Genomic DNA, 26,601 nt, shown 5'->3' on the forward strand with positions numbered 1-26,601 from the left:
AATTATATATTTTATATGTTTAATTCCCTCTTGTTTCTATCTATGTGTCATGTACGTATATCCCCATAGCCAATGATAATGTTTAACTATCAGTACTGGTTCTCTTTTAATCAAATGTCCACCCTAAAACCTGTGTATGACAGCACTTAACAACACATTTCAACCTCACACACGAGGTGATAAATTCAGCCAAACCAAACTTAAGCTGATGGAAGTTCAATAAAAGAAAGCTGACAGACAAAAAAAATTAAACCAAGACGACAGTCAGTGAGTAAACATGGACATCATGGGCAAAAGACAACATACAGGACAAAGACAAGGTTTTTCCTTCTGCCAACCAAATCTCAAATATCTCAGCTTCCTTGAATTCAACAACAGGAACCATTTCACAACACACCTGCTTACAACAATGTTGTTATACAACAATATTATACACAGACAAATATTGATTCAGATACCCTGCAAAAGAGACTTATTTATCTCATCTTCTTAGTCAACTACATAGTCATGACATAGATGAGGGTTTGAACATAGATTGAGTGGTGAATTGAAAGATTATCCTTCAGATTCAGATTCAGATTCCTCTTCAACAAAACTGCAGATGGTTCATCAGTCCATCTGTCAATCACACACTCCACCTTACCCTCTTTCAGACACTTTAACTCCTTCACTTTGGGAAGCAACTTGCCCTCACACTTGCAGCTACTGACACTCTTGTAAAGCACTTCAGAAACACATCATAAATCATTTATCTCTATCCACTTGTGCTTTGATCCTTCTCTAGAGTCATATGCACACAAAGGAAGAGTATTATTATATTCACACCCCACCCCAAATGAAAAAAACAGCTATTAATTCAGTGGAAAATAAAGGCAGGCACGTCATATTTACATACATGTGATGATTACTGAGTGGCATTTAGCCTACCAATCGCAGTGGTTTATTTTTAGGTAAGCCCATGCATTCAAACAGCAGTTTCTACAGTACAATTCATGAGGACAGGAAGAGAGGAAAAGATGTACAGTTAAACCAAAATGTGGATGATATTCCAAAGTTTCACTATGTCAATTATTTTCCAAAAGATGGAAGTAGATCTGTCCAGCACTGAAGGCACAATCTCAATTTTTAATACAAATCATTGAGCACCCCAAAATAGTTCAGTCCCATGCAGCAGAGCTCATAAAGGTAAATGTGTGCATGTATCTAACATTCTTTTTCCCTCTTTGTGCTGAAAGACCTGTGCTAATAATTCCTTAGAAAATGGACCTGGGTAAAGTCACTGAAGCTGTTAATCTGGTACAAGTCTAGGTTGAAGTTTAGAATGTGAGTGGAGTGATAGGTATATGAGACGGAACAACTGCCCCGACGATATACTGTGGTTGCAAAAATGTGGCTCCTGCATGCAGACTGTGAAAGCCTTATGTAGAAGCTGCAGACTCATGCCCTCTGAGCTTTTAATACCCAAGGGATTGATTCAGATAATCAGCCTCAGTGTGGCAGCGTCTTAGCAGGAGTACAGACAGGTTTCCTCTATAGTGACGTACATGTACGTGTCTGGGGGTGTTGTGTTTGCGTATTTTTGTAACTTTACGAAACCGACTATCCAACATTCACACTCACTTCACATAGTGATATGCCAGGTGTGTGGAGGTAAGAAAATAAGCAGGATTTGAATTTCTGTCTCAAACTGTCTTTTATAATTTTTTTGTGTGCACAGGCACGTGCAACACTATACCTTCCAGGAGATATTGAATGAAAGTGTGGACCATTATCCTCAGATTTGACTGATTATGGCCCCATGTTTGCTTTTCTAGTATATCCATTCAGAAGAGCAATTAAAACTGTTGTCTTCCAACACGGTCAGGTGACACATTGGATAAACTAGTTCTTTAATCTTCCCAAATACCTCTCCTGTCCTCTCCATTCTCCTACTCTCTGCTTTCTCTCTCCCTATTTTCTCCCTCCATCATCAAGATGTTTTGCTCTTGTCCTCTTCTCTACCTTACCTTTTCATTGCAGAATCATAAGAATAAAGTGCCATATGTGACATTAAAAAGTAAAGATTAAGGCATTTAACCTCATCTTACTTCTAACTTTGAATGTACAGTGGCAACAGTGTAGCAGTAGTACACACAGCATGGCTTTACCCCATGTTTGTATTTCAGATTTTGCCTTTTCGTGTTTGTAAAATTAAACATTTCACCACAAAACATGGAAAACATTAAAACACTGACATACCAAAAAATACAGCAAGTCAGAGTGTGCATGTCCTTCTGTGTTGGCCCCCTTTGCATTTTTGAGTGATGTGGCCCACCATGAGGAATGTAAACCTAACACACATGGAAGAGCAGCCTCAGACTGGTGTTTGTAACAGAGAAAGCCACAAAGAAAAAAAAAGTGTGTGTGTGTGTGTGTGTGTGTGTGTGTGTGTGTGTGTGTGTGTGTGTGCAACTCTTAGGTATGGCTTTATTAGCAAGTACATGCTCCTCATCTCTCTAAATCTAATCTAACTGTTTAATAGTCCTGGTGCCAAGTTAACTATAGACTACTAAATGAATCATTACAGCAGGTGTCTGTGTACACGCTTCTCTATGAGCCTCAAAAATAAGACTCCTGTCAGTGTATGCCTTTTTTTGTTTGTTGTTGTGTGTGCGCATATGCATATCAGTGATTGTTATTGTGTATATGATGGATCATTAAGGACATACACGGTACAGAACTGCAGGCAAATTTAAACAAACATGAAACCACAACAGCAGCCTCATTGCTTCAAGGCAAACACAGACATTTGATATTTCTGCAGTCAAACAGATCATACTCAAAATATATTTGGAAATATAGATAATTAAAGTTTTACATGCTAATACCAGGAACATCATGGACAAGACCTTGAACATTTAGTATAATAAGATTGCGTGATGAATTTTCCTTTATTTTAAATTTTTAAAACCAAAAATCAATAGAATTCCCATTGGTTTTAGGAGTAAACCACCCCATTCTTCCTCTAAATTTAAAGTACAGTCCAGATCAATGAGCAATGTGAATAATTCACTGTCAACAAGTTTTTAGGAAAATTAAAAACACAGAAAACACTGAAAAGAATATCGTTGAAACACAAATTCCACACAAGTACTAAATATCATGCAATAAATTATTTTATAGTTAGACTGCTATCTGACTTATTATGTGTGTGTGCAACTGACAGAGATTACAGTGCAGATGTAACATGGGCTCATCAGGGTGTGGTGGTGATAATACGTCTCCTAACTGTCCCAAATAATTGAACACCCCTCCACTCCATCCTGGTGAACTCCGGATTGTAAAGGTAACAGAGAGGAAAAATGCTCTTCACTAGTAGTAGTATGTTAGCACTAGACACACACACAGCAGAAAGAAAGGTAGTCAGTGGATATATACCAGGATGGGGAGGAGGAGGATAAAAAGGAAGAAAAGGAGAGAAAAAATGAAAAATTAAAGCTTCATTCTAACATCTTTTAGCTCATAGTTTTGGTTTTCCAGTCCACAAACTCCACTCTCATCTTCCTCATTTGCCATCAGAATGCACCAACATTAATACTCTGCGTTAATACTCTTCATCCGTTGCCATAAATTCTCAATTCTCAAATTCTCAAATTCTCTTGATCAGTTTTGCTTTTCTTTGCAAACTTTGAGAACAACATCCTGCTGCTGAGTTATTGGTAATGTTCACAAATCACTGATCAGTGTGATCACTCCATGTCACAGTACTAAAATTATGCTTCTTGTTGCTGAAGTGAAGGGAACGCATACACAAAAAACTGATGCAAAGACACAATGGCGACCCTTTGTAATTTCATGTTGCACATGCACACACACTAATAAGGAAGTATATTGGCATTTTCAATCACACACTTTTCAGTACAAGTTCAATTACACTAGCAATGAAAGTATGTCCTTACATAACATGATACTGTAAGAGACACATGAATAAGTCCGGCTCTTGACCTTGGTCCAGGCTTTAAGAAACCCAATTTAGCAGTTACAGAGCCAATATGTTTTTCAGGAGTTCATGCAGACCAAAACAGAAGTAAAAGGAGGCTGAATATTGGACTTCAATGAGAAAAAACTAGATCTTATTCTTTTGAGATTCAAGAGATAAGGAAAACCCGAGTTTTTACCTCATGCTGTTGTATATCACTCTTTTTCAGTAGAAATATATATTTTGCAGCATCATGATTTCCTCCCGGCCTCCATGAGCTTAACAAGAAGCTCTGGCTGATCCAAGGTTGCTAATTGCAAAAAGTTGATTGTAATTTGGGTAGTAAAAAAGCGTAGGATGCTGTCAGAGAGGTCCTGTAATGCGTATAGCAAGTACTGTGGACCCAGGGAAAGGGAAGGTGTAGGAAGGAGAAAAGAAATATGGTGAAGTGGCTGTAATAATAAATTATGATAATAAAGGGGCAGTGATGCATCTGATGGTACACTACATATTGTAATTTCTCAGTAAAATCAGAAGAGGTAGTTGGAAGAGGAGAAACTGAAAATCAAATATGGCAGGGAGGCCAAAAGAGGCTAAGAAATAAATAAAAGTGGGAGAAGATTAGGCTATTTTAAGAAGTTGGGATGAAAACAAAAGTGACCAGCAAATCACCTCTGAACTGATTTTAACTGGGATGCCAGCCTTGTAATCTACTGGCAGTAATGCTCAATAAGGCAAGCCAACTGCTGTCAAAAACTTTAGAAGGAAAGGAAAGGAAGAGGATGAGAAAATAAACTCAGACTTTTGCACATTTTCTCAGTTTTAGTCTCTCAAAAACAAGCTTAATGTCCACATGGAAATGAATGAGGAAGAACAGTGGACATTATAAAGGTCAAACTTCATGAATTTATCCTGGCAACAAATCAGTATCATGCGATATAAGTCTGGATTCTCAGATGAACAGACACCTAAATTTAAAAACAATGTAAAAAAAAAAAAATCCAAACCTTAGACCTTAGATTTGCAACAGTATTTCAGCAAGCATCCAGCAAATAAATGTGACTTCAACAATTGCAGCAACTTGAAGATAATGATCCTTTATTGCATTTTACCTTCCATGTACTGACCCTGGGTCTAAGGGCAAGTGATTAAAATTTTGTTTTAACTGCCAGGCTAAAAATGTAAGGACACCTGCTCTAAAGTCATTAGAGATTCACCATTGCATTTGGAGCAGGAGAAGAGCAGTACTTACATGCTCTAACCGCCGGCCTCCAAAAATTCCTGTTGATTGAGTCATCACAACCTGATGGTACATAAGAGTAGAGCAGTGGACTGTAAATTTAAATGCAGCAGCTAACAGCGCTGAGATGTCCCAAATCCCAGCAGTGAAAAAAAACATACTACTCCAATTCAAGTCTTAAGTTGCATTTTGCTTTTCATACTTTCAAATAAACCTAACAAGATTTTTTTTACTGCATGTTTCAAATGGACGCTGTCGGCTTTATATGTTCAGGTGTTCTACTAGCTCAGTTACACATCTGATACTTTAAGCAAAGCAATCTGATTAGTCAAGCAGGTTATCACTGTGCTGTAACTGAAGCACAGCTATATGTGTTTCATGGTGGCTCTGCCAACTCCTGCGGTAACTACTAGAAAACTTAAATTTCCTTTGTGTGTTTTATTCTTATACATGCTGTACTGGAACTAATTTTAAAGGCCATACACGACCCTACATCTTTTTTTATATCAAAGGCCCCCCCCCTCGTAGTTGGCCCCCCCTTCATGTTTCTCTGATACTGTAAGATCCAGACTAAACTACAATTCTTCATCCTTAAAATCATATAGTAAAAATAACCAAGCTCTAAAAATTGTATCGTAAAAAAGTGTCTTAAAACTGGATAAAATGTTTTCAGCGCTTCTGGCAGACAACCACAAAGCTGGCACATGCGCAAAGGGGGCTGTGAAGCCATTAACAGGCAAACAAATGAAATGGACCCTTTTCTTGATTAAAGTATGGATTTCTCTAGGTTTGAAAATTGCTGAAACATTTGGGATAAATCAACAAAATATATAACATAGGGCTAGTCGTTTTTAGATATTTTAATGGAAAATGTTATTATACCTTTAAAAGAGTACTCAACCAATTTAGCATTGCAATCCTAAAGTGTTGTTCGACTCACAATGGACGGTTTGTTTATTTAAAAAAAAAAAAAAAAAAAAAAAAAAAAAAAAAAATCAAAATCGATGCAGCAGAACCAGATACATTGTCTTTTTTTTCCCATGAATTTGTCAAAACCGGGCCAGTTTGACCACCAACAGTTCAAGATTGAAGGTGTGTTATGTTAATCATAGCTCATGTAGCCTCAAGCATACAGTAGCACTCCTCAACACCTGTAAACAGATTTTGATGTGTAAAATCATTGGAGCTCCCCTTTAACTGTACAAGCTATACAGAGAGAAAAAATGACTCCGGTGAAAATATGTCAACTGAACAGCTGAACATGCAGATTAAGAGTATACAAGAGGAGAAAACTATAAAGTTTTAACAGTCACCACTTAGGCCTTCAGGGTATTGGATACTAAAAAACATTTTGGTTGGTGTGTCACTTTATTAAAGACCTATTAAAGACTGTAGAGGTGGTGCTCACAATTCCAAATAATGTTTGAGTATTACAAGTATGTGGTAGTGAGAAGATAATAGAACCATCCAAACAATCAAACAAAGGCAACAGTGTGATTGAGGAAAAATGCTGGATTCCTGACTGCCTATAATGTTTTTCTGCCACAACACTAAAAAAGCATTTACAATCTATAAACCTTCCCGAGCAAGCAAACAGTTGAGATGTTTGGGCATAGCAGAGGATAAAAAAAACGGGAATAATGTAATAAGAATCACTGGTGATGAAATGTTTGATAAAACTGTGGTTAGTTTAGTTTCATACTGTCATTTACTCTTTATAAAGTATTATAAAAATACTTCAAATAATTGCAAAATTAACGCTTTTCAAAATAAGACAGCCACTAGAATAAAACATAGATAGAAGCAACAGTACAACATAAACAAGGGTTAGTGAAACAGAATAAGAGGAGAATCTACCTAGAAAGTATTACCATAGTACAAAGTTAGAAAATTGCAGACAGAATTCTATTTAAGGTTTATAAATGTAATACAAGTTAAATACTAATTATAAAAAATAGGTTTTAGGAGAGATCACAAATTAAAGCCAGTTGTCATTATAAAATTCCCTATTCACCTCTCTAAATATAGATTCTGACCCCAATGACAACCAACAATGCCAGAGGTTCCCTGGGCCTGACTTTGGTAAACACACACTAGCTTGAAGGACACTTCTGTCTAGTATGGACCACCAACAGTGTCTGACCAGTTTCCCTGTAACACTGTAAACTACTGGAGCCTAAACTCAGTGGGGCTTTTGGCACGAAATGAAATGTAGCATAGCACTATATCAGCACATGTAAGTCAAACCCTGATTCAGTACTAACTGCATTCCTGATCATCATGACACACAATTATTACATCTTAAATAAAAACAGCCCTGACCCACTTGATAAAACTTTTTTCTCCTTGTGGCTCCAAGCAGAAACCTGCCAGCTCAGGAAACAAGTGTATCAAGTGTAATAAATTGAGACCATGGCATGAATGGTGTGCGTGGTAGTTCATGTTGAGACCCCAGTGATGATGCAGTCAGGTCACTTAGTGATGGGCATTAGAGGAGCAGTGTGCCAAACCAACAAATGCTTCAGGGGGATTTTTACCCAGCGATGTCCGAGCCGTAATACTGTCCAGTTGACGCCAGAAGTTAGAGAGATCAAGTCCATAGCTCATTTCCAGCCAGGTACTTTTTTTCCACAAATTAGAATGAATCAACACAGATAAAATGAAGAAATGTTAAAAATGAAGAAAATGTCTTAGTGACCCAAAAAAGATTTGGTAGAGGTGTCAACATAAACAGAAATAATGTGATCAAAACTGCTAGTCACATTTGTTGAACACGTACAGTTATGCTTGGAATCAAAGGTACGCAGAATTGCTCCAGTTATTTTTGTGTGGCTCAGGAAAGCCAAATGGATGCAGACACATTAAAAAATGCAACATTTCCAAAGCTTACATAAAATAACTTACTGAGGGTTTAATTAAACATCGCTAATGTTATGCATGCACACCTGTGAAACAGAGTCAGAACTATAGGAATGGGAAGCTGACTGCAAGTTGATCTACCTGATTTTTTATTTTATTTCTTAAACTCCCTAACTATCTGTTCTGTTTGGGAGGAGTGGGGAAAATCAGGAAAAGCCAGAGAAGTTTTGTAATTTTTTTTCACTGATCAGGAAATTCCTAAAATATTCTGGCCCTTTTAAGCACTGGATTCCACACAAGGAAACTTGTGATGCAAGCAGGAGATTATTGAGGAATTTTAAAAATGAGAATGTTTTTAAATCACTCTTTTTTTGCATTAGAAACCTGATTGAAAAACAATATTCAGAAAGCAAGTAAAAATACACTTTTAACATAGGGAATGATATACATATTCTTTGATATAGATAAAAGAAAGGAGTGGCAAAGTCATGGTGGGAATCCTGTTGCGGACATGAGAGGAATTCTGGCAACATAACAGTTTTACATCGTGAAACACTTCACTTTTGGAAAATACACCCTCTTTCTGCATTAAAATCTCTCTCCCACCCTTTAACTAAAACACAATCTTGCTTAAACATTAAGATTCTCTTTTCTATATCAAGTAGGTCCCATTTTAGGTAATAGTTCAACATTTTGGGAAATCCGCTTTAAGCTTTCTTGTCCAGAGTTAGGTGAGAAGATTAATACAGTTTTCTCATCTAATTATTCTTTTACATTTATATTTCACTCATTTGTGTAATTTCTCACCATCTGTAGCCACAGACGTGTCCATAACACCACATTTTATTTGAGCAATTAGAGTGAATTTGAAAACCCACATTGTGATTTAGGCTGTTACGATGAGTGGCTTATCCTCCTTGCCTTCCCTCCACCTCCCACCTAGCTCTCTTTTCACCCCAGGGATGTTAAGGTAAGTGCAGGGAAGGGCAGAATTCCTATCATAACAGGGAATTTCCCCATGAGTGTTTGGCTGCCTTGAGTCAGGTGAGTCATCTGCAGTCATGGTGATTATCCCTTGAGAAAAACTAGTTTGTGCACAAGTGTGGTTGCAAAAGAAAGAAGTTTTGGTGTGGTGTGTGTTTGTGTGCATGTGTAAGAGAGGGAAAGTGATATTAAAGTGTGTGTGGTGTTAAAAGCTTGCGTGGAAAAAGGCAGAGTTTATATGCATGTTAGGTCAAGTGTTGTGTGTTTAAAGAAACTCTGGAGTCTGTCCACAATACGGGTGTGAGTTGTAACACATAGAGTACATGTACATACATATGTACATACCCACAGGTACACATTCCTTCACCTGACAGAGAAAACAGATGAGGACACACACCTTGCAGTAAGTCTGAATACATAAACCAGCGGGACTATCCCTGTTGGCTCTCTAAGTACCTGACAGTCTGGTCAACTTTTGCTATTCCCAGTGCACATATCCAATTGCACAAAGTGTAAATCATTTATATTCTAAAGACAAGCAGTCAGAGCCAAACAGAGGGGTTTTAGTGCTTGCAGAATTTTTCCTAGCGGGTGTCTGTACTTGTGACTACAATAAATGTTAAAAAGTTGACTGTTTTCAAAAGTGACCCCCATTTGATCCTTTAACATCCAATGTGACTTGGAACAGAAATGGGCCATTGTATGGAGACAGTACAGCAGTATTGTCTGTCAGCGTCACCATCCGGTAGCTAAAGAATGACAACTTAGCACAGATGGTTCCCATAAATGTTACAGACGAGCACACAAGCATCAGATAAACTACATTCTTTCTGCAGGACTGACCCCTTTGCAAGACATGTTTTCACCCATGACAGGACTCAACCTAACTGAGCTAACCCAGGTAAAATAATAGCAGGATTCAAAACTAACATATGTGATTGCCTGTAAAATGATTTTATCTCAAACAAATTGAGAAAATAATATGTTAGTGGTTCCAAAGGGTAATTAGTGGTCACTGAGAAACTGAGTGAACTTACTCACTTATTATCAGTAATTTACAAACAAACCTTGCTGCTCAGTGAAGGGGGAAAAGCTCGAAAGTCCACCAGTGAGGACTTAAAGGCAACCGGAATTTTTTTTTTTTTTTTTTTTTTGCCTCTAGTAGCGCTGTGGAGCATTGTTTTTACAAGTGTGTCCTTGCTTTGTTTGTTCTCATGCATGCACATAAGGATGCACATTCACAATGTAACAAACATTCCTGCCAATGTTTTCACACTATTCCACTGATTTACAGTGCCCCAAGAAATGCATCAATGAAAAGGCAGAAGAAGATTACTGCAGGCAAGGTTTCATAATAAAGGCATAAAAATGTCACCCAAAAGTATATACTTTTGTAGGGCCTCCAAGATTACACACACTGCATCTTGGTGAGTAACACTGTATGTAATCAGAAAAATCCACAGGGCACATTTGTTTAGAACACTGCTTGGAATTTGCTCTAGTGAAAACATCTGGCTCTTGCTGTGGAAAGAAAAAGTGACAATAACATACCCCAGAAATTGTTGCAAAGTAATGAAGTGGTGATCTACTTTGTTGCAAGCTTAATTTGTGTTTTAGGTAGACAGGTGTATTTTTACATAAAGAATAAAATACTTCACTAATTTAGTATTGCACTTGGAGAACTTTTGAGAAACAGATTTTTAAAAAATAAAGGTATAAATTGAGGCAACAGCAGTCCAGATATGAGTTTTAGTATGCCTTAAGCTCTACAAGCACTTGATCCTACATTTCCCATAATGCAATATGGGAACATCTCTGCCAGGTGAACACACATCTCTTTCAACCTCTACATGCTCAGTTTATAATGCAAGCTCTTTGATTAAATTTTAGACTCATTGCAAACATGATGTTACTTGACTTGACAAAGCCCAAGAAGACATTAAAATGCTGTTTCACGGTCTAAATAGTTGAATAGTTGGAAAGCGTCAGTTTGACATGTAAAAATGGGGGACTGCCCTTTTAGGGTATTGCCAAGTGTGGCATTAAGTCTGTTTTAAATTCCAGAAATCCAGAGAGAAAGCACAGAACTGATGCAGCAATATGTGACTATGTACTGCTGAGAGGCCACAGTATGAGGGTAGCATCATAACTGAGTAGTTTGTCACTGAAGATGTTTCTGTTTATCTGAACTTCACACTTCAAACTGAGAAGATAAACTAACGCGTGAAACCAACTGCTGAAGTGTTTAGGTGGCTAACGAACTTGTAGCCTCCTGACCCTCAGAGGCACGTTTCTCCCTCCCTATTGGATAAACAAATGCAGCAGTGCTGACACATGCCTGTTTAGTCCATGTGTGACAGTCCCTGTGTCCATCTCCTTCTTAGACAACAGGCCAGACTGACAAAACAGGACTGGTGGTTTGCTAAAAGAGTGAAGGAAAAGAATCCTTTATTACTTTAATGTGGTTTCCATTATGCCCTACATCTGACAAGGTCCATTCTGACTGTGATTACACACACACACACACACACACACACACACACACACACACACACACACACACAGTGTGTGCTTTTTCTTGTAGTTACTTTAAGTAGACATGACATCACATCACACCAATGCTTAAATCCACAACTTCTCCACAGGCCTGATATAGAGCCTCAGGAGGACAGTGAAACAAATACTGAACAAAGGAGTAGGTTGACAACTGAGAAGTGTGTGATCTGAACACTCACACGGGTTGTGTGTGAGAGTGAGAGAGTCCGAGCAGTAGTAGGTTATAATTACCAATCCAAATCAGCCGTGGAGATCAGGGAAGCTAATCCAGTGTCAAACCTAATAGAATCACAGACACAGGAATAGACTGTAGGGCTCAACAGTGGATTTGACCTTCCTTCAGTGTGTGTGTATGTGTTTGTGTATTATGGTAGTATTTCCTGGATTAATGGTCCAGGGGCCAGGGCTAGATTACTGACCGGGCAAAATGGGCGAGTGTGAGTAACTACCCCAGAGCCCCAGAACTCAAAGGGCCCCCAAAAAAGACTAGACTGACTGTGTACATTTGCAATTTAAGTGCAGATGATAAGTTGGAGAGATCTTCAACACGACTGCATGATCTAAATAAGCAATGAAAACATGCAAAAACTAACTGTTGGAAATCACGCCCAGTTTGTTTGTGTCCAGCTAGTGATCGAGCTTAACGAGGGCTAGAGTTCAATGAACCTCCGCTCCATCTCTTGTGTCCAAACAATCTGTGGAATGCTAGTCCCCATCTTTTCCCTCATTGTACCCATAATGTTTATTTTGTTTTAGACTGTCTGCTTCCCATTTCACAGCTCCGTGTTTCCTCGTGTGCTGTGTTTGGTTACTGCTCTGAACCCATCTCAGATATGTCTCCAAGATTCCCCAGTTACAAGTGCATGAAATTAGATATGTTTGAAAACTGAAAAGGAAAAGTTTTGATGTGCACAAGCGCGGATTTCATGCTGACAGGAGGGTTTTTGTCTCAGTTCTAAGAAATTTGTCTGTGATGGGGCAGATCTTGGCAAAAATCTCACCAAATGATGTCTTAAGAATAGTTTCAACACAGACTCCAAGGATCAAAATCTGACGCTTGAGCAGATCTTGACAGTGTGCATTGTAGGAGGGTGTCTCAGCCTGTCTGAGAATCTAAACCTGTTTTAATCACCAGTTTAAGCCCTATTCAAGGATGGACTCATTCTCCTCATTGCCCTGAGTCGATGCGCTATTGGTTTTCCTATTTATATCAGATGCTTGAACTCCGATATACGTGCTTGCAGGTCTAGTTTAATTGGAAATTATATTTTTGGGATATGTTTTATCACCTGATCTTGAAGAATGTTCCTGTGTCGAAATCTATTTTTAAGGCCTCTATTATTTCATTTTTGCTTAGACATTGCTTATTCCTGAATTAATGTGTTTAATCAAATTAACATGCAGCAGGTCTGCGACAAGATTATATTCTATCATATAAAATCTGTACACACTGCACAGACACTCTGAGGAATGGCACTTTAATAGAGGCTCAGCAGCAGCTTATTTTTTACCCAAAGGCCCCCTATGATGTTGATCTGGCCATGGATCCACAAAGTAACAGAGAGACCCATATGTATGTGCCAAAGACATATACCCTGGATATCCCAAAGTATTTATAACCATATTTATACTGATATAACAACTATCAACTATGAACTTTAAAGAAACATCAAGTTTTTGAATTTTCTTCCCCTTTAAACTGTTGACATCAGTGTTTTTTGTTTCTTTTTTAACCACAGCGCATAAGTTCCCGATGCCAATTGGGAGAAATTGGAGCCCTCAAATTAAATCCGCACATCTAATTTTTGTAATTACTTTAAATTAGCTCTCAAAACATGGTAGATGATATAAGGATCAAATTAGTCCTTAACACAATGTATCACATGCAGCGCACATGATCAACCCTCCCTTGATTGATAAAAGAGTGAACTGCATTAAATTTCCACAAGCATGTCAGCAACAGCATCAGGCAATTAGTGAGCTAATGATGGATTTATTGATAATAGGATATGCTCTGTTGTTTTGTTCTCCCAGGCACTGCTTGTCAATTGACTGTCATCCGATCATCCTCTGCTGGTACCAGGAAAGATGGCAGAAACTTTAGCCATACTGATAAATAGACTGATAACTACAGTGCATTATACGCTTATTATTTCTTGTCTTTTAATTGATGAAAAATTAAACTTTTTTTTTTTTTGCCCAATTCAAGACACTTTGCCAATACAACTTTTTCTTGATCTGGTATAACCAGAATCGTGTTTCGTGTTTTGGGGCAACAGTCGTACATTGAGTCATAACTTTAATGGTTGCACCTAGTTTGATTTATGTGGTCATATGTTGGGGCTGCAACAGAGAACATCATCCAGCCTCAACTACTTTAGATCAAAGACATCAGATTTATTCCTGTTTTTCCAAACTAGACTTTGGTGTTGTTTTTGGCTTCATGTCTAAAAATCTCAACACAGAATGTGAGGAATTTAAACTTGCAAGTGAGATACAAAGTGTTAAAGAAGCAGCAAGTGAGCACCACATCTTTAACCAGATAATAATACCTCTTAATCTAAAGTCTTTCATTGTACCACAATTTGCCAAGTGTTGAAGAGGCATTGTTTAAACATTTGAGGGGTTGCCTTGCAAAACACATTACAGTAAGTAAACTACCTGAAATTACACAGTATGTCAAAACAGATATTTTAAATGTCAAAAACACATCTCTCACACAATGCTCCTGTCAATCCCTCAATGTCAAATTAGCATTTTCTCAAGCTAAGTGTTTTGTCGCCTACTTTCCCAGACTTTTCAGCCAGTGATCACTATATAAGATGAGATATCCTTCTTTCAAATGGGACTAAACTCTTTTTGGAATGTCTATCTTTCACTCTCACATAAAACACTACAATGTTCTCCATCCAAACCAGCAAACCAAAATGCATAACTGAAATATTACGCTGAAAAATTATGAGCAATCGTAACAAAGAAGCCACATCCATTCATATTACAAACCATTTTGTTTATGATACAAGTATTCAGATTCTGACTAAAGTGAGGAGTCCGTCCAAAAAGCAATTATGTTGCTATTCGTCTTTTTGTTACTCTGCCTTCTCTTCTTTGCCAACTGTGGTCATCTAAACTGCCAAAACTATAAATAATCTGCTCAGTTGAATTTAGATTCATTTATTTTCAAAAGGTATCAAGGTTAGATATAAGTTTATCTGACTTACATAGTCAGACATAGCCACAAGGTGCTAACTGGAATAGAAAGTTGTGGCTGCTTGCCACAACTGATCTTTATTGCTGATCATACTAAATTCTGAGTCACGTGCAAGGCTGTATGAACAATGTCAAATGTTATGTAATGTACAAAACCTTTTTCTGGCATGGCTTTATGAATGATAATGTCGGCGGGTCTGTCTGTCGGTCAGTCAGTCTTTCAGTCCATCTGTTTGGTCCTTACTTAAAGATTTCTACAATTCTTTGTTGGATTGCCATGTAATTTTGTACAGACATTCAAAGTCTCCAGAGGATGAGTCCTAATTACTATGGTGATCCTCTGACTTTTTATTTAGCGCCACATAAATTGACATTAGTAATTCAGAGTGAAATAGTGACAACTGTTGGAGAGATTGCTATGAAACTTCCTTCAAATATTGAAAGTCCCTAGAAATACATTCTAGGGACATTCTAGAAATACTTTGTGATCCCCTGACTTTTCTTCTAGCTCATTTTTGTAGCCTATATTTGTTCACATTTCTGCAAATTGACACCATTAAAGGTATGCAGAATAAGCTATGAGTAGTTCCAGTTTGCAGTATACCCATGGATGTACAAATAAGTATCACTGAATTACTTTGATACTGGAAAAAAAAATAAAAATGTGATGATTCTAAGGCAATATTCTGAAGTTATAAAGAGTGCCTTTTTCTATAATAATTCTACGTGGATTTATCAGCTGTACTTTTTGTGTTTAGTGCTAATTAGCAAATGCTACATCCTAACCATGCTCCTTTTCAGTGCAAGTACATTGGTAATGATGTAAGTGAAAGTGAAATAAGGTTGAAAACTAGCTGCCAACTAGTGTAGTGTTTACAATATAATCAGGCAGTGTTTGTTGCAAAGTGGCATAAAGTTACTCTAATCATTTCCTGTTGAAGAATTGCATGTTAAGTCCTGTATACTCTATTTCCAGAAAACAATTGCTTTCTCTTTAATTTAGAGGAATTGCAAGACTGTAAATGTCTGAGGATCATGTGTGGAAGAGCACTGAAATGCACCAGAAAGAGCTATACTTCTCAGCTTGTCACATAATACTTTGCCCAGAAGGCACCACTGATGACAAATCACTATTTTTCATGGTAATCATATATTTGAGTGATTGCAGCTATTTGAAATGGCAATGACACCTTTATTTGCCTTCACAAGATGATAACAGCTCTGTTGACTGCTCAAGTGTACTGTATCTCACGCAGTGAACTTCCAGTACAAAAGAAATCCCACGGTCTAATCCCTATATTATGGTGTGTGTTGTGCAATGCTTATTAGATGCAAACAAACCAACCACTACTGTCCTTCCACACACACACTGTGGCAAGAAGTTATGCTACTCTGTACCAAAACAATATGGGCAGTTAGGTTTTCTTTCCCTCTGCTTTTACTAATTGTTTTACCAAACACTAGGCTGCTCGTCACAATGAAGTCCAACAAGTTCTAAAAATAGTCTCCGTGCATGTATCTTCCATCTACCCTTCACTGGTGTTTAAAACCATTCATGCTTTAACAAGAAACAACAGAAAGATAGAAGCATGGTAGAATCAGTTTGCTTATATTGTGCTTGAGATCAAAAACAGTTTCTACCAAAGTAGAGGAGGGTGTAAAATGACCACATGGTCACATTTACATGCACAAAAATAGGTCCCGAGTTAGTAGGAGCCTTTAAAATATTGATTAATTTGACTGAGCTAATGCTTTGGGGAACGCTAGTCTACAAATTAAACATCCAATCACCCATCAGGCTTGAGCAGGAACATGAAAGAGGCCGGAGTTCCTGACAAGCGAAACTGAGGAATGAACAGCACTATAAAAGGAGTTTTTCACCCTGCCCTTGTTGCCATGCACAGATATTACACAAAGTGAAAACTTCTTGGTATTGGATGGAAAATAATTTGATGTAATCTGGGGTTTAGCAGGATTGTCCAATAGCAGCATTCTTGTCTGGGGTTAACAATAAGGTGCAGCAAGTTTTGTTCTTTAGGATTTGAATGTAACTGTTCCTCTGCTGCCCATCCACCATCCCAAGACTTTCACACCCATACACACTTTAGACCCAGATTTCACTTTCCAACCAGCACATGAACACACCACACAGGCAGGCTTTCAACTGCAATACCAGCCAAAATTTATTTAAAGTCCCCCTTCACTCAAGAATTAGCTCTCCCTGTTGTTACTTTGCTTGGATGTTTGAATGATATGTAAGCAGAGTTTGACACCAGAAGGGTTTTTACATTTATTTGCTGAAGCAGGAAAGTTTATCTGTGCCCACCTTAAATCTGAGTTTAAAGCTCCATTCAGATTAACATTACAGGGGGAGGTGGAGAATTAAATATTCACTGTGCTCCTTGGTAATTTAACTCAACGCTCCAGACAGCATTTTAACCATGGGGAAATCACAGGATGTTCTAAACATGGACATGAAACACATATTGATATCATTAATTTTGTCTTGCACTTCCTGAGGATATCATTATATTGTCCATCACAACTAAACGTTTATTAATACACTTTACAATCATAAAAGAAAGACTCTTCAGAACTTCAAAATTATCAGGTTTTTAAGTTTTCTTCAGTGTCAAAGTAATTGTGTGATAGTTGTCTGTACATCCATGGCTACGTTGCAAACACGGACAGCTAATACCTAATTCAACATACTTTCAATGGTGCTAATTTGCCAAAATGTAAACAAATATAGGTCAAAGAAAGAAAATACTGGACAACACAGGACTCGAAAGAAAATACCAATACTTACCTATAGCTGATATTACAACAGCATATTTGATGAGGTTTTATAGGGTCTTCCTCTCCTGATGGCGTTAACTTTTTTGTCCTTGTATTGCTTCCCAAATAGGATTATATGTTACTCACATAAACGCTCCTGACCCGATTAAAATCACAGAGAAGTGCAAGCAATGTTAAAATCACCTCACTTCCCCTTAGACCTTAGAGAAATAAATCCAGTCCAAATGGAGCTCAAGACGTGTACCTACAGACAGGATTTTGTGAAATCACAACTAGTTTGGAGGCAGTCGTGGTTCAAAATGCAACTTACACAAGTCTAATGTGGGAACTTAAAGCTTCTAGTGCACATACACTGAGAATGGCCTTTTTGGTGAATTGGAGAAATCTCAAGACACAAATTATTGTTCAAAATTGTGTCTATTTTGTCTTTTTATATATCTTAAAACATTTGTGAAGGATGTCTTTAACTTTGACAAAGGTTATATAAAATTTTATAAATGACATGAGGTGACACTGTGACAGATTGAAATTTGCTTTAGATAACCAATCTCTAAAAAATGACTTTCACACTGTTTAAGTGTGTAAACATGGCTACCTAAAATGTAAAAAACATGCTTTCAAATGATAGTTGAAACATGCGTGAACACTGGTATGGTCTATATGTTTTAGACCATTGAGGACATTTCTTTGATGATTTTTAGTTCTTCAAAAGCCAAGTTAAGCGTTAAGATTTTTAAGAATAGTCTCATGTTAGGGTTAGAGCTAAACCAAATGAGGGGACAAGTAGGGATTGAGTTTGTGTGTGAGTGTGTCGGCAGCAGGTGTCACCCTCAGGCCTTCTGAACATCTGTCAGCTCAAATATCAAAGGTGGCCACTAACCTGACACATCAGTCCACAAAGATGTCACCTATAGGCATGTCATTCTATAAGGAGAGAATGACCATGGCCATTCCCAAGTATCTGAGCAGTAATTATACAAGAGGTAGTGTCAGCTGGATCATCTGAGACAGTTTGTCCTTTAATTCCAGTAAAGCATTAAAATCATCAAAACAGAATCCATCTTGACCATCCCACATTCTCTTACTGTATCCACCATATCAACACTGTACTTTAACTGAGAGGTACTTTAAATAAAGTCTCTTTGGTATTACAAATGTGAAGGGATCATCTACTGTACGTAAGACATGGAAGACATGGAAGACACTCAACAGTCATTCAACAAAAAGCAGGTTCTTCCAGCTTTTTCATGATGGTGAAGTACAAAAAATAAAAGACAGTAAAATCTGTAGCAAAAACAACTTCTCCATGCCATGTCTGAGCAAATGATACAACAGCGTTTTATTTTACAGATCTGAGAAGCATTGCAGATTAACAAGAAGCCACTTAGTTGGTATAAATCTCTGCTGAAACTGACACATTTGAAATAAATTTGACTTGACTTTGGCTTTAGATTCATAGTTATATCTGGGAAACAATAATTGTCTTAATGGCAAAAGGCCAGAGATCTTAACCTGATATACTGTTATCACTAAATATAATCCAGTAGCAAATTGGATAAGGGTGACTCCTCTACGAAATTTAATGAAAATGTGTGCATAACTTTTTGAGACAGCCAGCTGACAGTCAGAGTAACTAACAAGAGCATGTGTATCTTCTATGGCAGAGGGAATAGTTCAGTAGCTAAATACAAGTAGGTATTGATCAGCAGTGGAAAGTAAATTAGTGCATTTGCTCAATTACTCTATATAACTACGGTTATGAGCATTTTCCATTTTATGCTATATTATATTTCTACTCCACTACATGCCAGAAGGAAATATTCTATTTGTTACTCTACTTACAATTATCTGAAAGCTGTTGTTATTATTTTTGATGATATTATATAAAACACTGCATTGTAAAAGATTAAATGACTGGTTCCCAAACTTTTTCTTTTGTGATCTCTTACAAAAAGCTGTGTCTAGGCCCCTTGTCATGTTTCCAGATGATTTACTAGCAGTTCCAAAAAGAGTGATTTCTCTTCTTGACTTTTCAGATTGTTTCAAGTAAATAACTGTTCGAGGCAGAAAATATCAGGTATTCCATGTTTTGTAGGATTTTAAACGCAGGACCTTAACTCGTAATGGAATAATTTTAAGTTAACGTATTGGTACTTTTACTGAAAGCTCTTACACAATCATAATTCACCCATATAGGTTTTTTCAATTATGTTGCATGATTAAACCTCTGTGTGGGCATATATAGATTGAGCTTGACTGGCAGCTCCCTTACTCTCCTATTAGTTTTGTTGCACATGTTAGGGCAGGGCAATTTATACAGTTATCATTGTTATGAGTACATTGACTTTGATAACATCATGTAAAATCCAGCAGAGTCCACTCAACTTCAACCTGACAGGAGGTCTAATCAGACAGAGTAATTGAAAACACCTGTGTCGGTCTGCAGGGCCTTTAAGTAAATTAACAGAATATTTTTTCTACCACTGGTATTGATACAGTAAACACAAACAACTTTTCAGCATCTTAATATGTTCATTGGGTAGCTTGGTTAGAATTAGATACATAAAATACAAAACATATTCAATACAGATGGAAATGAACCAACAATGTTGACCAGTGTGCAACAGGCTTTGAAGTAAGTTTTCAATTGTTTGGTGGGTGTGTCAGAGGTGTTACCCAATCACTCAAGGCAAGGGTCCATAGAAAATATTAACTCTGGTGAAAATGGTCAAAGTGAGGTTAAATGAGATGTTTTCAGTTTTAATGGATATAAATGCTACAAGCATAGTTTAGGTGAATGAAATCCTGTCTTTTAAGTAGACCACAAGAAATCTGATTCATCTCTGTATATTGTGCACATTTTAATGCTAGTTTAATTACGATACATCTACATTAGACCTACACAGAAACTAGGCGTGAGATTTAGGTTAATGTGCATGAGGGTGGCCACAGATTTACACCAAGTTACTGTTGCTGTCCAGTGAAAATCATGTATCTCCAAATTTGATCATTATGAATTTTTTCAGATCAATTGTTCATGTGTGTTGAGAAATGTCTTGTTGGCTACTTCTCGAGCTAATTAATCATTTAAAACTCGATTAACTGTTCTGAAAAATGAATTGTCACAAACCCGGATTGTTGTTTTTCCCAGGTCATGAAAAGTTGACATTTGGAGATACATGGTTTTCACAGAACAGTGCCATAGATAAATAGCTAGATTTTGATCTGGATTAAAATTTGACAATCAAATCCACAGAAGTAAATGAAAATGAAGTAAATGAAAGATTAAAAAAAAAAGCTTGTATAGGAATCCGTCCTAGTCAATACTATCAGTCATCAGCTCTATCAGGATGGGGATTTTATCAGGAGTCTATGTTATAATGTGGAAACAGAGACAGTGGGAAGAAAAAAAAGGCATGGAGGGAGAAACAGAAATGGAAAGGAGGATGTGAAGAAAGAGGGAAAAATGAACATAATGATCCAGACAGTGGATGTGAGGGAGATAAAGAAAATCGCTGAGATGGACAGGCAGATTACTGGGTCAAAGTGGACAGAAAGAAGAGGGCTGAACTGTCATATGACTTAACTGCTGGAAGGCAGAGCCTCACCTTGAAACCACTTGATATCTATCTGCTGTATCTGTCTCTCAGGGAAATGTTGGATAGTAAAACAGACAAGGAGAGAATTTTTTTCTTTTCATCAGGACTGTGAGACTAGGATTTCTGTTCAGATTTAGGATTGTTTACATCGAGGTAAGAGTTCAGGTTACAGGTTAAATTAATTAATTTCTTAAATGAATGTCTTGACATGTATATGTGTTCGTCTGCACTGGACTCTTCTGCACTTTGCTGTTTCTTTTCCACAGAGCCAAGAAAGTTCCCTGTGCCTAATCCAAATCCTTATAGTATGTTTTGCTCTAACTAGCCATAAAAATATGCAGCATATAAACACTCATCTAAATGTGTAAACCATCTCAGAGCAGACTGGGCTGTCAAACTGCAACCATATATAATGAGAGGTACAGCTTGATCCAGCTAGCAAAACAAGGGAAGTATGGAAAAAAATCCAGACTTTCTCCTACACATAACCTGAACTCACCAAAATCTTTTCCATCTCATTCTTTTGGAATTAAGCATTACAGACCTATACCTGCTCTGTGCCTTACTCTCATCACTTTACAGGATATCTGGGTTTCTGAAGCATGGTAAGCCTCTCTATTCAGCTTTGAAGAACTTAAGTACCGAGAAATTCTGTAAGGTGATGTCAGCAAGCTAACCTTAAAAACGTTTGCTCGTCTGGAGACCAGCTACAAAAGCCTACGAACAATTCAGATACTTGACCCAAATAGTCTTACAAACACCTCATTCAACACAAATCTATTAGTAAAGTACTTGAGCGCCACTTTAAACTTTTGAGAGCCAAGAACAACCTACAAGTAACATTAAGTGCTATAGAGCTATAACGTGATGGTTGGGACTAGTATGACAAAATATACTGTTGGTGCTTCTGAAGGTGACATGGGTCTTAATGTCAGAAATTTGAAGAAAAAAAAGGCAAAATATGATCAGAGTCAAAACAAGGCAAAAAAAAAAGAAAAAAAAGAGCATGCAACCACTTTACTAACTTCTGTGATCTTTTCCTGACTGATCTGCCATCTTGTCTCGTATTCTGTGATATACATAATCAAACTTGATTTGCTATTTTGGGGAAGGTTTAATTCTAAAATTTCTTGAAATTTGGAAATGTCAACCGTTAATTGAAATGCATGTAATGTGGGCATGAGAAGAGATGAAGAAATGTGAAACATCACATGCTGAATGAAAAGATTTCCAGAACAGAGAGGTTTATGGACACTAGCTCTTCCAGTCAGTCCCTCGGGAGGTGTCATGTACTAAAGTTAATGAAATATTTGTGATGGAATAACACCAGCAATCCAACCTTTTCCTCCACGTGTCGGGCTGCTGCTCTGATCCAGTGAAAATTCATCAGTGATCAACATTATAAGTTAAACAGCAGGAGGGAAAGTCCAATCCCATCAATTCATCTGTTTGTTTATTTAAACTTCCAACTAGCAAGGAAAGTTAACAAAGCATACTTTCCCACAATCCCCACTTGACAGGTACACAATTACCTGTAAGCTTCAAAACACAACCGCAGTCATTTTCCACAGAGTATTGTGCAACAGTAAAAACTGTAGCAGTTAATTGCCACAGCTAGTGAACGTTAATCTTATGAGATTTTTCTGCTATGTCTGGGGTGCAGTATCATTGAATAGAATTATTTTGTGTTAAAACTTTAGTCTTGATCTTTGACTTTTGTGCTGTTGGCAGTTGCCCATGCTCACTAACATTGATATTTATTCTTATTTTCCTGACACATATGAACTGCTTCCCAAACCTTGAACCTACGATTGATGCTGTTTATTTCTCTCATCATCAGCTAGAAATCCTGCAAACATATATAAAGAAACTGACGAAAACAACAAAACAGGTACAAGAATGGAAGAGTGGAGCAGATAGAGAAGGGGAGGGAAAAAGCACAAAAAGGCTGGAATGCAGAACCTACAAAGGAGCAACAGGAATTCTCCATAGTAACTCTAGCAGTTTGTTAAACCACCTGGGAGCCATTTCAGTCCCTTTTTAACCTAATATTCATTATGTTCTTCCTATGAGCCCAGCCCCTAATCTGTTCACATGCCTCACTCCTTCTTTTTTATTTTCTCCTGTAGTAAAACAAAAAATAAGCCTTTTTAAACTGATTCGTTGCAGCTGCACTGCACCCAGAGCACGCAACAGCCCACAGCTGTAATAGTAAGCTTGTCTCAGGCTGCCTGGGAGGCCATGTTGACTCAAGTGCCCATAAAGGGGAGTAACAGAATGGAATTAGCTCCTCTCTCTCGCCTCCTTCGCTGCTTCATAATTTCCTTGTCCTGCCGTGTGCCAGCATGTCAGGAGAGGATGTGCGTCAAATCCGCCGCTGCAACAGCTGCTTCGGGGTGGACTCCCATAGCAGCAGGAAAGCATCCACTAAAGGCTCAAGACGCCCAGTGATGAGCGCCATTATGCAAAGCTGCCCAGACCACATGTCATCAGACATACACAACTGCACCGCAGCACTGGTAAGGCCATTACACAGAATTATTTTCATGTTATTGCATAGACGCAGGCAGCAAGAGTATTTTTACCTCTGCCATGTAGGGTATGTTCCGCCAGTATCTGTTTATTTGTCAGCAGGATTACGCAAAAAAGTACTGAACAGATTTGCACCAGACTTGGTGGAGGGATTGGGCATGGGCCAGGAAAGAACCCATTAAATTTGGGGGCAGATCTGGAACATTTACAATGAATTTGATTTTTTTTTTTTCTCTGAAGTCTGGTGTACGTTGTTTGACATTGGCCTTGGCGGATGTATGCGCTCTACTGAGCGCCATTCTAGTAGGGTTATTGAACCATTTGGCCTTAATCCTATCACCAACTACTAACATTCAGATTCTGGTGTTTTAAAGGGGGAAATTTCCCTAAGGTTTGGGGTAAAATAACAAGGTATAAAATATATCTACACATGCACACATTAACAAAGAAACATATCAGCACAACTCCATAAAGTGAAGAAACCCCTAGCCTAAACTGTCTTTAAAGATTTTATTTCCCTAAACAAGTTGAAAACTCTTTAACTATCATTATTTAATTTAATCTACATAATCCCGATCTGAATGTTAATGGCACCTGAAACACTTACATGACACTCACTCGTTACAAACAAGATACATTATTTAGTTGCATTTATCCAAAAAGAAAACTTTAGAAAAGTCTTGACCGCAGAACACATGAGAGAGGATCTCTGCCCGCACAGAGGCCGCTCGCTGTCTCCAACTCGTGCGAACAGGCTATAGTGCATACACAAACAAATATGCATACATGTACGCGGAGCAAGGAGCGCGCAGGAAGGAAAGAAGGTTGATTCAACGCATAGTCCGCCTTTGTTTCTGGACTCAACAGCGACATATCCTCTTTCACCCCCACTAACAGCGAGCCAAGGCACAATTAGCACGTCGGTAATTCAAAGACACAAACTGAACCACATCTGAGGGGTTTCCCATGAGTACTGGGCCAGTTCCGCTCCCTCCAACAAGCCGCACACGCCTTTGAAAGGAGAAAGACTCCCGAGTGCAACGCAAGACAGGAGTCTCTTATGTTTGTGTGCGTAAAAGAGCTGTTGAAAGACCCAACCCTTTGTCTACCTTTGCACACACAGACACACAAACCGGTAGAAGAAGTGAATTTGTCCGCGCTGGTTTGCTTTGAAGCAGCGCACGGCACGTTGCGTCTCTATAGTTCAACTTGCCAAAACTCAAGCTTGGAGGAGGAAATAGGTCCATGAACATATCACGCACCTCCCATGCTATACGAAAGACAAATATTTAATCAGCTGCAACTAACACCAATTTAGACCCCACTGTGGTGTGAAATTATTTTTCCAAAAGTTTTTTTAAAGCTAATCAAGCAAGCTGTAACTCCAGCAACTCCAAGGTTATTCCTCACATAATTTGATGCACTTGAAGTACATCTTTGTGAATTATTGCCATCTTGAACATGCGGGACACTTTGGGTCATTCTCGGTCACTCCTTAGTACCAGAATCCCCAAGAACCAAATAGTTTTTCAGCGAGAACAATGCTCCATGAAGCACCAAATAAAAACAAATAAAGCTGTTCCTACCGTAATAAAGGTAACCATAGCATCGGTGGGTTAATATCCAACAGAGTCGACATGAAGGTGATTATTTTTTTGACAGAATGGCAAAAACTTCCCACTTTCTGAGGGCTGCCGCCTGTCTGTGCACCACACTGGTTCTGTGTGGAGAGAATCCGTGTATGCGTATGCTCTCTCTCTCTCTTTCCTCTCTCGCTCTCACTCACTCACTCACTCACTCTCTCTCTCAACAACATAATCTATGCCGCTCTTTCTGTTACAGGACAGATGGCTCTTGGCGCAAATTGCTGCAAAGACTGTCTGCAAGCGGAGCAAGCCTGCTAACGTGAATTAGGACACCGAATTAGGAGTGTGTGTGTGTGTGTGTGTGTGTGTGTGTGCGCGCGCGTCACTAATGCAACCTTTACGTCTTTAGCAGGGCTGGCTAACAATTGTTTGGGTCTGCAGGATTGAAAGTTTAAGTCAAAAAGGCTTTTTGTTTCTTTTAAGGATAAAAAACCTCAAGGAACTAATAGGCTCAAAATGAAATAGTTTGCTCCATAGGAATATAACCATAAACCCTAAAGTAGTTTATACTCACTATTGATTAACACAGATAAACTGAAATCTCTGTACTGTATCTATTTGTGTATATATTTGTGTGCAATTAATACCAGTTTGTAGCTAGCCAGAGACTCCCTGATGTCACTGTGTTGTTGTGAACACAGCTGATTCCTCCACAAGACCCTAATAATGGCATCAGATGTGGCTACAATAACAGCCCTTACAATATCACTGCTCATCTTTCTACTTTGTGTGTGAACATATGGTTTGATTCTATGGAAGTGTGTTTGTGCATTCAGCTAATGTTTCCATTTGGACAAACCCTTCTTCTGTTTCTTTGTCTGAGCTGATTTCACAATCCAAGACATCAAAACAGACTGGGCAGTGCTCTGTTAACTGCACATCTGGTGTTGGCTCTCCATCTTTTGTCAATTTCAACAGCACATCTGGTGAAGATATGAATTCTCATTGGCGAGTGTACACAGACAAGACATAACCTGTCCTGGACAGTTGGGTGGACAGGTAAAGTGGCTGGCAGGCACAGCATCCAGTTAGGCTGTGTACTAAAAGTTCTGCCAATCGAATAGTTGTGGTTGGATTTATACTATGTTAATGTTAATGGACTTTAAGTTTAGTTTAAGCCTGAACGGCTTAACACAGGGCTAGAGAGCATCTCTCCCCAGGCAAATTCTCAAAATGTTAAAAAGACTCTTTGGAGTATTTAACCACTAGTAGTGCTAT

At 38.2% G+C, this 26,601-nt stretch overlaps 1 protein-coding gene across 2 annotated transcripts in view; it reads right to left on the reverse strand.

The window, feature by feature from the left end:
* ntf3 (neurotrophin 3) overlaps positions 1–25,467 on the reverse strand; it is a 64,839-nt gene extending 39,372 nt beyond the window's left edge. For both annotated transcript variants that reach the window (XM_040149117.1, XM_040149108.1), the window contains exon 1: positions 25,324–25,467. In XM_040149117.1, the coding sequence (XP_040005051.1) occupies positions 25,324–25,341 (18 nt within the window). In that variant the 5' untranslated portion in view covers positions 25,342–25,467. The remainder of the gene's footprint in view (positions 1–25,323) is intronic.
* Between the last annotated feature and the right edge of the window lie 1,134 nt (positions 25,468–26,601).

This window comes from Xiphias gladius, chromosome 2, assembly GCF_016859285.1.
Source record: "Xiphias gladius isolate SHS-SW01 ecotype Sanya breed wild chromosome 2, ASM1685928v1, whole genome shotgun sequence".
In the NCBI taxonomy this organism is placed as follows: Eukaryota; Metazoa; Chordata; class Actinopteri; order Istiophoriformes; family Xiphiidae; genus Xiphias; species Xiphias gladius.